This window comes from Syngnathus scovelli, chromosome 1 (assembly GCF_024217435.2).
Source record: "Syngnathus scovelli strain Florida chromosome 1, RoL_Ssco_1.2, whole genome shotgun sequence".
In the NCBI taxonomy this organism is placed as follows: domain Eukaryota; kingdom Metazoa; phylum Chordata; class Actinopteri; order Syngnathiformes; family Syngnathidae; genus Syngnathus; species Syngnathus scovelli.
In genome coordinates, this window is record NC_090847.1 from 22,221,824 (window position 1) to 22,235,040 (window position 13,217).

The 13,217-nt window shown below is 40.0% G+C and overlaps 3 protein-coding genes across 5 annotated transcripts; all 3 read left to right on the forward strand.

The window, feature by feature from the left end:
- The first annotated feature begins 1,455 nt into the window (after positions 1-1,455).
- Positions 1,456-7,296, forward strand: LOC137840084 (uncharacterized). Of its 2 annotated transcripts, none has more exons than XM_068649961.1 (6): positions 1,456-1,646; positions 5,325-5,669; positions 5,781-6,104; positions 6,203-6,328; positions 6,583-6,626; positions 6,702-7,296. In XM_068649961.1, exons 1-6 carry the CDS (start codon positions 1,601-1,603, stop codon positions 6,831-6,833), a joined length of 1,017 nt encoding a protein of 338 aa, XP_068506062.1. In that variant the 5' UTR covers positions 1,456-1,600; the 3' UTR covers positions 6,834-7,296. The 2 variants fall into 2 exon arrangements, with proteins under 2 accessions (XP_068506062.1, XP_068506061.1); XM_068649960.1 differs by lacking the exon at positions 1,456-1,646 and adding an exon at positions 3,826-5,257.
- On the forward strand, positions 2,007-3,669 carry LOC137839562 (uncharacterized). The gene is made up of 5 exons (XM_068649963.1): positions 2,007-2,064; positions 2,239-2,562; positions 2,656-2,781; positions 3,286-3,344; positions 3,408-3,669. Exons 1-5 carry the CDS (start codon positions 2,028-2,030, stop codon positions 3,525-3,527), a joined length of 666 nt encoding a protein of 221 aa, XP_068506064.1. The 5' UTR covers positions 2,007-2,027; the 3' UTR covers positions 3,528-3,669.
- A 1,481-nt stretch (positions 7,297-8,777) lies between the features above and the next one.
- Positions 8,778-12,121, forward strand: LOC137839542 (uncharacterized). 2 transcript variants are annotated; one of them, XM_068651686.1, is made up of 7 exons: positions 8,778-8,931; positions 8,999-9,349; positions 9,461-9,784; positions 9,878-10,003; positions 10,511-10,569; positions 10,633-10,701; positions 11,464-12,121. In XM_068651686.1, the coding sequence occupies exons 1-7, from the start codon at positions 8,886-8,888 to the stop codon at positions 11,488-11,490; spliced, it is 1,002 nt and encodes a 333-aa protein (XP_068507787.1). In that variant the 5' UTR covers positions 8,778-8,885; the 3' UTR covers positions 11,491-12,121. The 2 variants fall into 2 exon arrangements, with proteins under 2 accessions (XP_068507787.1, XP_068507786.1); XM_068651685.1 differs by having other exon boundaries at positions 10,633-12,121.
- The last annotated feature ends 1,096 nt before the right edge of the window (positions 12,122-13,217 follow it).

A 13,217-nucleotide genomic window follows, 5' to 3' on the forward strand; every position in this document is an offset into this window, starting at 1 on the left:
TGGGGGGATATTTTATTTTGTATGAATTTAAAGACTTTAAAACATTTCTATTATTTGCATATATTTATTAATCATCCCAGGATCCTACAAAAATTGTACACAAATGTATTTTATATCAATGTAAAAACTATTTATTATTTGCATATATTTATTAAGCATCCCAGGATCCTACCAAAGGTGCTGCAGAAATTCAAAGCAACTGTATGTAATAGCACAAAAAAATCTGATGTGTTCAGGTTGATTCTCAAAATTGGATCCATATAAAATCACATTTTACTTTTTGCATCCATTCAAGCTGACCCTGAGCAAGAGGCGGAATACACCCCTAACCGTTCTCCAGACAAACACAGGGCACACACAAACAGCCATTCGTCTTTCCATTCACAGCGAGTCGAAAAAGCGAGCGAAAAATTTATGTGGAACCTGTATGGCATTTTGTGTTAGGACCGAGATACACTGCTGCTGTAAACGGTTGAGGATCATGGTAAAGCTTCCTTTACCTTCCCACCCGTACCTGTCTTCGATGTTCAGAAGGAAGGATGTACAAATACTGTGAGTTTAACGTGCACGACGTAAACGTCTGGCTTTCACATTTTGTACATTTGGCCTGCGGTGGGCTTTTGATTAACAACGCAGAGCAGTGTTCAAGGGAACTGTTGACAGGAAATGAGAGGGCACACTAAACCAGCAAATATATATCGGAGTTCATCTTTTAGTCTCATTTTGCATCGTAAAAACACTTTGTCGCTAAAGCGCTGAATTACCTCTACGAGTAGGAACCAAACGACAACATGTTCTCTTTGATGATGTTGTCTGACCACATTGACATTTCTGCAACGACAGTCAGTCAGGAAATGCTAATGTCATCCATCTGCCACTGAGAAACAAAAGAAGCATCCGAACTGAGAACCTTTATCGTGCAACAACATAATGACCTAAAACAAAATCACAAAGGAGGATGATGTTGAAGATTTTAGAATGGCCAAGATCGTCAGCTGACTTGAACCCTATTGAGCACGCACGCGTAGGTTAGTCTCCAGAATGGCTGCCATCCTCTTCAATCCAAAGTACAAACGAGTTCAGGACACATGATTGTAATACATACTGATGCATTCGTGTTTGTGGTTGGAGTGAACGTGATAGCAAAGGCAAAATATTACTTTTGCTTCAGATGACACACTTTTGTATTGTCCCTTTGCCATAGTCCCTCACGTAGTCATTGTTTTTAGTTAAGCTTTTTAAACTCGATATGAAGAAGCTGATTTGTGTGTGATTAATTATTTTGCTTTACACAAACTGTTTCTGAAGCAGACCTTCACAGTGCTAGACTGATTTAAGGTTTTCTGGGGTCATGCTCCAAGTTGATTCATTGAAATATTGAAATCGTTAGCAATGAATGTGCGCTATTCAAAGCTATTCAACTAGATAGCAAGTCTTGTACAGAAGAGCGTTCACTGAGAGGAGCCCGGCTTGGTTTGACACTTGAAACGGCCAATGCGATGTCTGGGAAATTGTCCCCTCCTCTTTTGTGTTCTAAGTTTCAAGTCATTAAACGTTTGAAGCTCTCTGGAGGAACTGCTGTACTTGCTGGAACAACAAGATGCGGACGACGCTTCATCTGCTGCTCCTGCTGATCCCGTTTGGAGGCAAGTCCAAGCTCAAAGGCAAAGGAGTCATGTTCATCACTCATACTCTCTGTTTTGTTCTGTGCAGGATACACGGGTCAGCCTACTTTCACAACAGAGACTAAAGAAGTTGGACAAAGTGTCTCTCTGGAATGTCCCCGCAACCCCTCTGAACTTGATGCTGCCCTTACTTGGATTCGACTTGCTTCTGGAAGCTTTCCAGAAATCTTAGGTCAGATGCCATCCTTGGATATGCTAGGACCCGAAACTGGGGCATCAATGAGTGGACATTGTATTACAGTTAAGCAAGAGCCAGGGAAGTTTGTTCTGTAAATTAGTCGGGTGCAAAAAAGCGAAACGGCGCTCTACTACTGTTTCAAATGGACAAAGTGGTTTCACAAAATGACATTTTTGAATGGAGTATTATTACAGGTTAAAGGTAAATATGAAAATATGTGATTTAGCTTTGAGAATAATTAGACACTAATTTATCATTTAAATTATTTTGGGCAGTTCTTTGGTAGTTAATTAGACACTAATTTATCATTTAAATCATTTTTGGCAGTTCTTTGGTAATTAACATGACAGACTAAAAGGTCAATTTGCTTTTCAGACGACCCAAAAGCAGAGACAGCCATCACTGCTGTCACTCATGACTTGCAGTTCAACGAGAGCCGATCGCGGTGCTCGTTTGTCTCTCGCTCTGGTAATAAAACGTGTGCGGATGGACACAACTTTTATTGGCTCAGAGCTGGACCAGAGGATTCAAATCCCCACTTCATTTACACTCATGACGAATGTGAGAAAGTTGCAAAGGGCTCCGTGCAGGAATGCGTTCACGCTTTCCGTAACACCGTTGACGCCGGAACGTACTCTTGTGCTGTGGCCACATGTGGGCACATTTTTATGGCGAAGGCAACAAAGGTCAACACGCAAGGTAAATCAAATATTTTGATTTCAGAATTGTCAAGTTGTACAGATTTTAAAAAGTGCAAATCACTGTAATGTTTTCTTTTTTTCCATGATCCAGATGGCAGCAAATGTGATATACACAGGTCTGTCATCTTTGTTTTGGGTTCTGCTTTGGCCTTAAGCTGGATCATATCAACCTTCCTCATATGCAAGATCAAGACAGAAGGCTGTTTTTACTGCAAAGGTAAGAGAACGTGCACATGAAGTCTCCAAATGCAAAAGCTGTTTGTCATCATTTTGACTCAAAGTGTCAAACTCGGGCCCTCGAAGGCTACTGTCCTACATGTTAAAGCGGTTCCCCTTATCACCTGTGACTTGGAAAAAAATTGAGCCATGCCTAAACCAATAGTATATGTATATATCTATATCTATCTAGATCGAGATGTATTCGTGTCTATACAGACATATGTATATCGACACACACATGCAAGTTTGGATGTAACAATGTTCACATTTTGTTTGTCCGACTATTTGTATGACTATAAGAAAATTCGAACCTATGTACTCTGGAATTTTCCTGTATGGGACAAATAAAGGAATATCTTATTTTACCAGGTAAGTCAAATTTGATCCATTCCTGCAACATGTTGCAGCATAGTGGTTGAGAATATGGGTAACGTCTCTCACTGATGCCACGCCCCCTTTTTCATACCACACTCTAATTATCTCTATTTATTACTATTTACAGCCTGTTTTTCAAAGCAAAGCAAGAACCCTTGTGATGCTCAAGGCCCTCCGACATTAAATGTATGTATTCCTTAATTAAGTTGTGTTTATTTGATTTATTCATTGGATGTTGTTTCCCCGCAGAGGGAAGAAAATGCCCGCCTTAACTCAACTGTGGTTTTCAGCATGGTGGAAAGCAATAGGCTAGATGCAGCACAGAACAAGGCTTCACTCATGACTTGCACCGTACGTGCTAAAAGCTAGCTCACTAGCTAAATGCGAATTAGCAACAATACTGCTGACAAAAATATGTTTCTATTGTCATTACTTGAAGCTGAAAAGTTCTTAGTTGAATCTTGCACTGAAAAATATAATGCAACGTGAATAAAATTCCTGGGAAAAAATACTATTATTGTATTCATATTTTATGAAAAAATAATTTTTCATCAGCGCGTTTGGAAAACAACAGGACATTTAATCATCCATGTATGTCATCATTGGGGGGGTATTTTATTTTGTACAAATGTAAAATCTATAATATTTTTATTATTTGCATATATTAATCATCCAAGGATCCTATACAAATTGCACACAAATGTATTTTCTATGAATGTAAAAATAATTTATTATTTGCACATATTTATTAAGCATCCCAGGATCCTACCAAAGGTGCTGCAGAAATTCAAAGCAACTGTATGTAAAAGCACAACAAATATCAATGTCTGTCTCATTGTCAAAATTGGATCCATATGAAATCACAATTTTCTTTACATCCATTTTAGCTGACCCTGAGCAAGAGGCGGGATACTCCCCTAACTGTCCTCCAGACAAACATAGCGCACACACAGACAAACAGCCATTCGTCCTCCCATTCACTGCGACTCATTTTGGAAGAAGTAAAAATTGATGTGGAACCTGAACTGTATTTTGCGTTCGGACTAAAATGCACTGCTGCTGTAAGCAGTTGTGGATCATCAAAAAACTGGAAGCTTCTTTTACCTTCCCACTTGTAACTGTCTTTGATGTTCAGAAGGAAGGATGTACAAATACTGTGACATAAACTTCTGACTTTCACATTGTGTCTTTGGCTTGCGGTAGGCCTTTGACCAACAACTCAAAGCAGTGTTCAACGGAACTATTGACAGGAAATAAGATATCAGTCAGGAAATGCGTGTTGCATCACATACTCCAGCTAATGTTATCCATCTGCCACTGAGAAACAAAAGAAGCAACCAAGCTGAGGACCTTCATCGTGCAACTAGATAATGACCTAAAACAAAGTGACAAAGGAGGATGATGTTGTAGAAAATTTAGACTGGCCAAGACCATCAGCTGACTTAAGCCCAATTAAGCATGAATAGGGTAGTCTCCAACATGGCCGCCATCCTCTTCAATCCAAAGCTCAAACGAGTTCAGGACCGATAATTGCAATAAACACTGATGCATGCGTGTTTGTGGTTAAAGTGAACGCTATAGCAAACGCAAAACATTTTCATTTCTTTTTCTTCAGATGACACATTTTTTGTATTGTGCCTTTGTCATAGTCCGTCACATAGTCTTTGTTATCGGTAAGCTTTTAAAACTTGGTATAAAGAAGCTGATTTGCGTGTGATGAATTATTTCGCTTTGCACAAACTCTGTTGATGAAGCAGACCTTCACAACGCCACACTAATTTAAGGTTTTCTCTATTTTGGGTTTTCTCCAAGTTGTTTTATTGGTACATTGAAACCGTGCGCTATTCAAAGTGTCAGAGTCTCAAACGGGACTAGAAGAGCAAGTCTTGTACAGAAGAGCGTTCACTGAGAGGAGCCGGCTTGGGTTGACACCTGAAACGGCCAATGCGATGTCTGTGAAATTGTCCCCTCCCCTTTGGTGTTCTACCTTTCAAGTCATTAAACATTTGAAGCTCTCTGGAGGAACTGCTGCACTTGCTGGGACAACAACGAAATGCGGACGACGCTTCATCTGCTGCTCCTGCTGATCCCGTTTGGAGGCAAGTCCAAGCTCAAAGGCAATGGAGTCATGTTCATCACTCATACTCTGTGTTTTGTTCTGTGCAGGATACAAGGGTCAGCCCACCTTCGCAACAGAGACCAAAAAAGTTGGACAAAGTGTCTCTCTGGAATGTCCCCGCAACTCCTCTGAAATTCAGGCTCTTCATATTTGGATTCGACTTGCTTCTGGAAGCTTTCCAGAAATCTTAGGTCAGATGCCATCCTTTGATATCGCAGAAACTGGGACATCAAAGAGTGGACGTCGTATAACAGTCAAGCAAGAGCCAGGGAAGTTTGTTCTGCAAATTAGTCGGGTGCAAAAAAACGACACGGCGCTCTACTACTGTTTCAAATGGACAAAGTGGTTTCATAAAATGACATTTTTGAATGGAGTATTTTTACAGGTTAAAGGTAAGGTGATTTGGCTTTGAGAATAATTAGACACTAATTTATCATTTAAATCATTTTTGGCAGTTCTTTGGTAATTAACATGACAGACTAAAAGGTCAATTTGCTTTTCAGACGACCCAAAAGCAGAGACAGCCGTCACTGCTGTCACTCATGACTTGCAGTTCAACGAGAGCCGATCGCGGTGCTCGTTTGTCTTTCGCTCTGGTAATAAAACGTGTGCGGATGGACACAACTTTTATTGGCTCAGAGCTGGACCAGAGGATTCAAATCCCCACTTCATTTACACTCATGACGAATGTGAGAAAGTTGCAAATGGTTCCATGCAGAAATGCATTCACGCTTTCCATAACACCGTTGACGCCGGAACTTACTCTTGTGCTGTGGCCACATGTGGGCACATTTTTATGGCGAAGGCAACAAAGGTCATAACAAAAGGTAAATCAAATATTTTGATTTCAGAATTGTCAAGTAGCATGGATTTCAAAAAGTTCAAATTATTGTTTGCTGTTTTTTTTTTTTTTTCCATGATCCAGACCCCAGCAAGTCTGATTTCCTAAAGACTGTTATCTTCGTCATGGCTGCTGCTTTGACCTTAATCTCCTTCCTGTCAGCTTTTCTCATATACAAGGTCAAGACAAAAACGTTTTGTTGCTGCATAGGTGAGAGAAATTCCACTGCTTCTTTTGGGGATCTCACAATTTGTGGGTGGGGGGTGCATTCGTTTTCAAACATTTCCTCATTTTAAGACCAATCCAATATAGTTGCCAAATGTATCACTCAATGCCATCAGAAAATAATAAGAAAAAGAAAAGTGTAGGCATGCACTTTGAGAGATGGAAAAGATGTAATACAAGTTATTTTGGGAGTCCTCGTGACGCCATTGCTTGATAGACTATCTCTGTTGGATGTTTAGCTTGTCTGCAAACTCGTGAAGAAACGTGCAGTGATGTGCAGCAGGTCAGTCGAAAGTCTCTCCACACGTTTGCTCCCTTTCCACCTTCTTCTTGTGACACAAGTGACTTGTTTTCTCAGAGAACCGAGGATACTTTGGTGTATTCTGCGCCGACCATTGTCCCCAGGAAAAGTGGCAAAGCCAGCCAAACGAGAGCGAGAAAAAATGAGGATTTTAGCACGTATACGGACGTCTGCCTCCACGAAACCTAACAACATCAAATTTATTTAAAGTTTGTATTCAGATATTTCACATCTCAAAAGCACTGCAGAAATTTACAGCGCACGGAACCATATTTGGCATATTGGGAATAAACTGTACACTGTACAACCTCCGTCAATCAAAATAGAATTATTGCAGTGATCTTTAAATAAACACATTGCTTCATCAAGGACAAGAAAACTGTATTACAACGGTAGTGAGATTGCAAATGTGAGAAGGATTGGAAGATGTGGAAAATGGACTCAAGCTATTCTTTAAAGTACCACATTCATTTTAAAGATTCCATTGATTAATGACAATGGATTTTCTTTATTTAAATTTTTTTTGAATATGTTAAGGCTGTATGTGCAAATGAGAACAATGTATTGCTTCTGTTGTGGTTCTTTTTCAACATGCTTACGTTGATGTTAATGCTGCACCAACAAAGAATAGGAAGTCATATGTCAAATGTCATATTCTGATTTCAACAAAGGTGTCCACTTATTTCAGTTAGGGTGAAGCCAGCGTGTTCAGTCCTGCTTCAAATTGAAAACTCAGTCAGGATGAAAAACTTTACAGAGTTCTTTTCCTCGTCATCAACAGCAACAAGGCTTGAGTTTGTGTAACCTGGAAATCAAATACCCGGTGTGCTCAATTGGCAGTCCGGCCCTGCTGTCAGTCACGCATCGAATAATCCATTCGTGTAAAATGATCCAGACTTGAGATTAGAATTTAAATTCGTCTTTAGTAGTCACTCATAAAGTCATTCAACAAGTAGTGCAGTGGTGTCAAACTCTGGTTCGCGTGCCAAATTTGGCCCACGGTGTAATTATATTTGGCCCGCAAAGACAAATTCTGCATAGCCTTTGTGTCAATACTAAATTTGCAAAATGTCTTCACTTTTAAAAATAGAGACGCTTCTAGCCATTTTTGTTACATTCATCTATTTTAAAATTTAAACCATTCTTACTAGTCTCTTATTTCAAAACTAGTCATTTATCAGTTTGTTGTGTTGCCTATACTGTATATAATATGAGACATTCATCCATTTATTTGGGTTGGCATCATTGATGACTGACGATGCAGCCCACGGCACAAATAAGTTTGACACCCCTGGTGTAGTGTGTATTAAACACATACATCTCAGACTAAAAAAACTTAACCAAGCGGAACCTCGCAAGGCTTTCACGCTTTTGCAGCCCAGCTAGGTGCTAACTTGTCATCACAAGTGGGTACACAGCAACATGTATTTGATAATGCGATGCAGTCAGACCACAGTGTGACATTTTTGTACCTGCAGCTTGTCTGGAAATACGTGTTGCATCATAAACGCTCATACACAAATAGTTTCCATATCTCCACACTTCTCATATAAGCCAGTTACTTTTTGAGTGGACGTCATTTTATTTGTTAAATACAAAACCTAAACGGTACTTTCATGCTTATTTAGTCACTTTGGTAGATTTTCAAAATAAAACACAAATGCAAAAAAAATCAAGACAAATGATGGTGAAAAAAATAAAGGGTCCAGCTGGAATTTGCTGGAAAACATTTCATTGATCACAATTTTTCTTCACCAAAGTGATGGAAAGGTTTAATTTGGACAAATATGAAGTCCACTTATGATCTCAAACGAACACCCAATGCTGATGAGCAACATCAGGAAAATAAACATATTAAGTTTGCCAATAAGCACTCCCGCCACCCTCGTAATGATAAGCGACCCAGGAGATGAATAAATAAATAAACCATTGGTTTAGTAATATAGGCTCCAGCAGGCCCGCGACCCCCGTGGGGACTAAGCGGTTCAGAAAATGGATGGATGGATGGATGGTTTAGTAATGAGCATGTGGGTGTCGTTCAATCAGATGCTTAACTGTCAGAAAATAATGCAAACATACAGGAACGTTTTGGTGGACGCATTTCCGTCGGGTTGGGTCGACGCCTGAAACGACCAATGCGATGTCTGTGAAATTGTCCCCTCCCCTTTGGTGTTCTACATTTCAAGTCAATAAACGTTTGAAGCTCTCTGGAGGAACTGCTGCACTTGCTGGAACAACAAGATGCGGACGACGCTTCATCTGCTGCTCCTGCTGATCCCGTTTGGAGGCAAGTCCAAGCTCAAAGGCAACGGAGTCATGTTCATCACTCATACTCTGTGTTTTGTTCTGTGCAGGATACACAGGTCAGCCCACCTTCACAACAGAGACCAAAAAAGTTGGACAAAGTGTCTCTCTGGAATGTCCCCGCAACCCCTCTGAACTTGATGCTGCTCTTACTTGGATTCGACTTGCTTCTGGAAGCTTTCCAGAAATCTTACGTCAGATGCCATTCTTTGATATGCCAGGACCCGAAACTGGGACATCAATGAGTGGACATCGTATTACAGTCAAGCAAGAGCCAGGGAAGTTTGTTCTGCAAATTAGTCGGGTGCAAAAAAACGACACGGCGCTCTACTACTGTTTCAAATGGACAAAGTGGTTTCATAAAATGACATTTTTGAATGGAGTATTTTTACAGGTTAAAGGTAAGGTGATTTGGCTTTGAGAATAATTAGACACTAATTTATCATTTAAATCATTTTGGGCAGTTCTTTGGTAATTAACATGACAGACTAAAAGGTCAATTTGCTTTTCAGACGACCCAAAAGCAGAGACAGCCATCACTGCTGTCACTCATGACTTGCAGTTCAACGAGAGACGATCGCGGTGCTCGTTTGTCTCTCGCTCTGGTAATAAAACGTGTGCGGATGGACACAACTTTTATTGGCTCAGAGCTGGACCAGAGGATTCAAATCCCCACTTCATTTACACTCATGACGAATGTGAGAAAGTTGCAAAGGGCTCTGTGCAGGAATGCGTTCACGCTTTCCGTAACAACGTTGACGCCGGAACGTACTCCTGTGCTGTGGCCACATGTGGGCACATTTTTATGGCGAAGGCAACAAAGGTCAACACGCAAGGTAAATCAAATATTTTGATTTCAGAATTGTCAAGTAGTACAGATTTTAAAAAGTGCAAATCACTGTAATGTTTTCTTTTTTTCCATGATCCAGATGGCAGCAAATGTGATATACACAGGTCTGTCGTCTTTGTCTTGGGTTCTGCTTTGGCCTTAAGCTGGATCATATCAACCTTCCTCATATGCAAGATCAAGACAGAAGGCTGTTTTTACTGCAAAGGTAAGAGAACGTGCACATGAAGTCTCCAAATGCAAAAGCTGTTTGTCATCATTTTGACTCAAAGTGTCAAACTCGGGCCCTCGAAGGCTACTGTCCTACATGTTAAAGCGGTTCCCCTCATCACCTGTGACTTGGAAAAAAATTGAGCCATGCCTAAACCAATAGTATATGTATATATCTATATATATCTAGATCGAGATGTATACGTGTCTATACAGACATATGTATATCGACACACACATGTAAGTTTGGATGTAACAATGTTCACATTTTGTTTGTCCGACTATTTGTATGACTATAAGAAAATTCGAACCTATGTACTCTGGAATTTTCCTGTATGGGACAAATAAAGGAATATCTTATTTTACCAGGTAAGTCAAATTTGATCCATTCCTGCAACATGTTGCAGCATAGTAGTGGTTGAGAATATGGGTAACGTCTCTCACTGATGCCACGCCCCCTTTTTCATACCACACTCTAATTATCTCTATTTATTACTATTTACAGCCTGTTTTTCAAAGCAAAGCAAGAACCCTTGTGATGCTCAAGGCCCTCCGACATTAAATGTATGTATTCCTTATTAAAATTGTGTTTATTTGATTTATTCATTGGATGTTGTTTCCCCACAGAAGGAAGAAAATGCCCACCTTAACTCAACTGTGGTTTTCAGCATGGTGGAAAGCAATACGCTAGATCAGGTATGGGCAAACTACGGCCCGCGGGCCACATCCGGCCCGCGGCACCGTTTAATCCGGCCCGCCAACCCTAAATAAATTGTATTATTAAACTTTTTTTTTTCGGTCATTTTGCCTGCAATGATTGCGTTTCCCCAGTAGATGGGGAACCACTCGCCTGCGCATTTACTACCGGAAGCCGTGTCAGAAAGCTCGGTGCACACTCACAAGTGCGTGTACGTACTCAGTAGTACGGAAATGGCGCACTCGCGCTCTATTTGTAGCAGTGCCGAATTTAGAGCGTGGGCTGTGACGACAGCATTCTTGTAATTTGCGCGCTGAGTTTTCGGATACAGTTTTACGCTAAAGCCACCCACAAACCTTCCCCTGGAATCTTTCCATTAAAATGAGTCGCCCAAGGAAAAGCAAGGTGGACACTGAGTGCCGAGTGTTTAAAAAGAGTGGCCAATTTGGCTCGACGTACGCGACGTGACGTTCAGCCACATGAACATCAACATCAAATGAACACTGAAAATGAAGGGGAGGCTTTCAAGTTTGTTGTAAAAAAATGCATTTTGAATATGATCTGTACAAATAGCAGGGATTGAAACTAGCGACCATTCTCATTTTCAAACAATGCAGGATGCTCAAGGACATTGATGCACCACCTGTTTGTGACTAATCTTAACCTTTAAAGTTCTTAAGGCTTACTTTAAGGAAGTGTTTTCCGTTTCCTCACTTCTGTTACCAGGTGTTTGTGAGTTAAAACTCTGCTCTGATTTTCAGATACCCCTCACCGTGTTGCCGTTTTGATTACTTTATTTGGATGTATGCTTTCACCGATTCTTCAAGATGATATATTTGGTCAAAATGTTTGCCGTTTGATGTGATCTCATAAGATAAACATACATCTTTCATTAATCTGACCTGCAGGCACTGAAGTGATGGAGACTGTTATTCATAATAACAGTGTCATATTTTATGAGAATCACTGATAGCAGTTTTTTAGGGATGTTTTTTTTTTTTAATGCTGTTAATAAATGCATTTGTTTTCAAAAAACTTTTTTGAATATCCATGCTTTACTACCTACTAAAGGCCAAAACCTTTTATGCAATGACCTTTACAGGTCGTTTATATTACTTCACACAAACACTACATCCATCTGCTCCTGGTTCGGCCCCCCGGTCAAAATTTAGAACCCAATGCGGCCCGCAAGTCAAAAAGTTTGCCCACCCCTGCGCTAGATGCAGCACACACCAAGGGTTCGCTCATGACTTGCACCGTACGTGCTAAAAGCTAGCTCACTAGCTAAATGCGAATTAGCAACAATACTGCTGACAAAAATATGTTTCTATTGTCACTACTTGATGCTGAAAAGTTCTTAGTTGAATCTTGCACTGAAAAATATAATGCAACGTGAATAAAATTCCTGGGAAAAAATAATATTATTGTATTCATATTTTATGAAAAAATAATTTTTCATCAGCGCGTTTGGAAAACAACAGGACATTTAATCATCCATGTATGTCATCATTGGGGGGGTATTTCATTTTGTACAAATGTAAAATCTATAATATTTTTATTATTTGCATATATTAATCATCCAAGGATCCTATACAAATTGTACACAAATGCATTTTCTATGAATATAAAAAAACATTTATTATTTGCACATATTTATTAAGCATCCCAGGATCCTACCAAAGGTGCTGCAGAAATTCAAAGCAACTGTATGTAAAAGCACAACAAATATCAATGTCGGTCTCATTGTCAAAATTGGATCCATATGAAATCACAATTTTCTTTACATCCATTTTAGCTGACCCTGAGCAAGAGGCAGGATACTCCCCTAACTGTCCTCCAGACAAACATAGCGCACACACAGACAAACAGCCATTCGTCCTCCCATTCACTGCGACTCATTTTGGAAGAAGTAAAAATTGATGTGGAACCTGAACTGTATTTTGCATTCGGACTAAAATGCACTGCTGCTGTAAGCAGTTGTGGATCATCAAAAAACTGGAAGCTTCTTTTACCTTCCTACCTGTAACTGTTTTCGAATTTCAGAAGGAAGGATGTACAAATACTGTGACATAAACTTCTGACTTTCACATTGTGTCTTTGGCCTGCGGTAGGCCTTTGACCAACAACTCAAAGCAGTGTTCAACGGAACTATTGACAGGAAATAAGATATCAGTCAGGAAATGCGTGTTGCATCACATACTCCAGCTAATGTTATCCATCTGCCACTGAGAAACAAAAGAAGTAACCAAGCTGAGGACATTCATCGTGCAACTAGATAATGACCTAAAACAAAGTGACAAAGGAGGATGATGTTGTAGAAAATTTAGACTGGCCAAGACCATCAGCTGACTTAAGCCCAATTAAGCATGAATAGGGTAGTCTCCAACATGGCCGCCATCCTCTTCAATCCAAAGCACAAACGAGTTCAGGACGGATGATTGTAATAAACACTGATGCATGCGTGTTTGTGGTTAAAGTTAATGCTATAGCAAACGCAAAATATTTTCATTTCTTT

Bases quoted from the DNA above. Each gene is read 5' to 3' on its own strand.
- LOC137840084 (XM_068649961.1), top strand. From the start codon at position 1,601: ATGCGGACGACGCTTCATCTGCTGCTCCTGCTGATCCCGTTTGGAG. The intron at 5,670-5,780 runs GTAAGGTGATTT...TTTGCTTTTCAG, and splicing joins AGTATTTTTACAGGTTAAAG to ACGACCCAAAAGCAGAGACA. The intron at 6,329-6,582 runs GTGAGAGAAATT...TTGGATGTTTAG, and splicing joins AACGTTTTGTTGCTGCATAG to CTTGTCTGCAAACTCGTGAA.
- LOC137839562 (XM_068649963.1), top strand. From the start codon at position 2,028: ATGACATTTTTGAATGGAGTATTATTACAGGTTAAAG. The intron at 2,065-2,238 runs GTAAATATGAAA...TTTGCTTTTCAG, and splicing joins AGTATTATTACAGGTTAAAG to ACGACCCAAAAGCAGAGACA. The intron at 3,345-3,407 runs GTATGTATTCCT...GTTTCCCCGCAG, and splicing joins AAGGCCCTCCGACATTAAAT to AGGGAAGAAAATGCCCGCCT.
- LOC137839542 (XM_068651685.1), top strand. From the start codon at position 8,886: ATGCGGACGACGCTTCATCTGCTGCTCCTGCTGATCCCGTTTGGAG. The intron at 8,932-8,998 runs GCAAGTCCAAGC...TGTTCTGTGCAG, and splicing joins CCTGCTGATCCCGTTTGGAG to GATACACAGGTCAGCCCACC. The intron at 10,570-10,632 runs GTATGTATTCCT...GTTTCCCCACAG, and splicing joins AAGGCCCTCCGACATTAAAT to AAGGAAGAAAATGCCCACCT.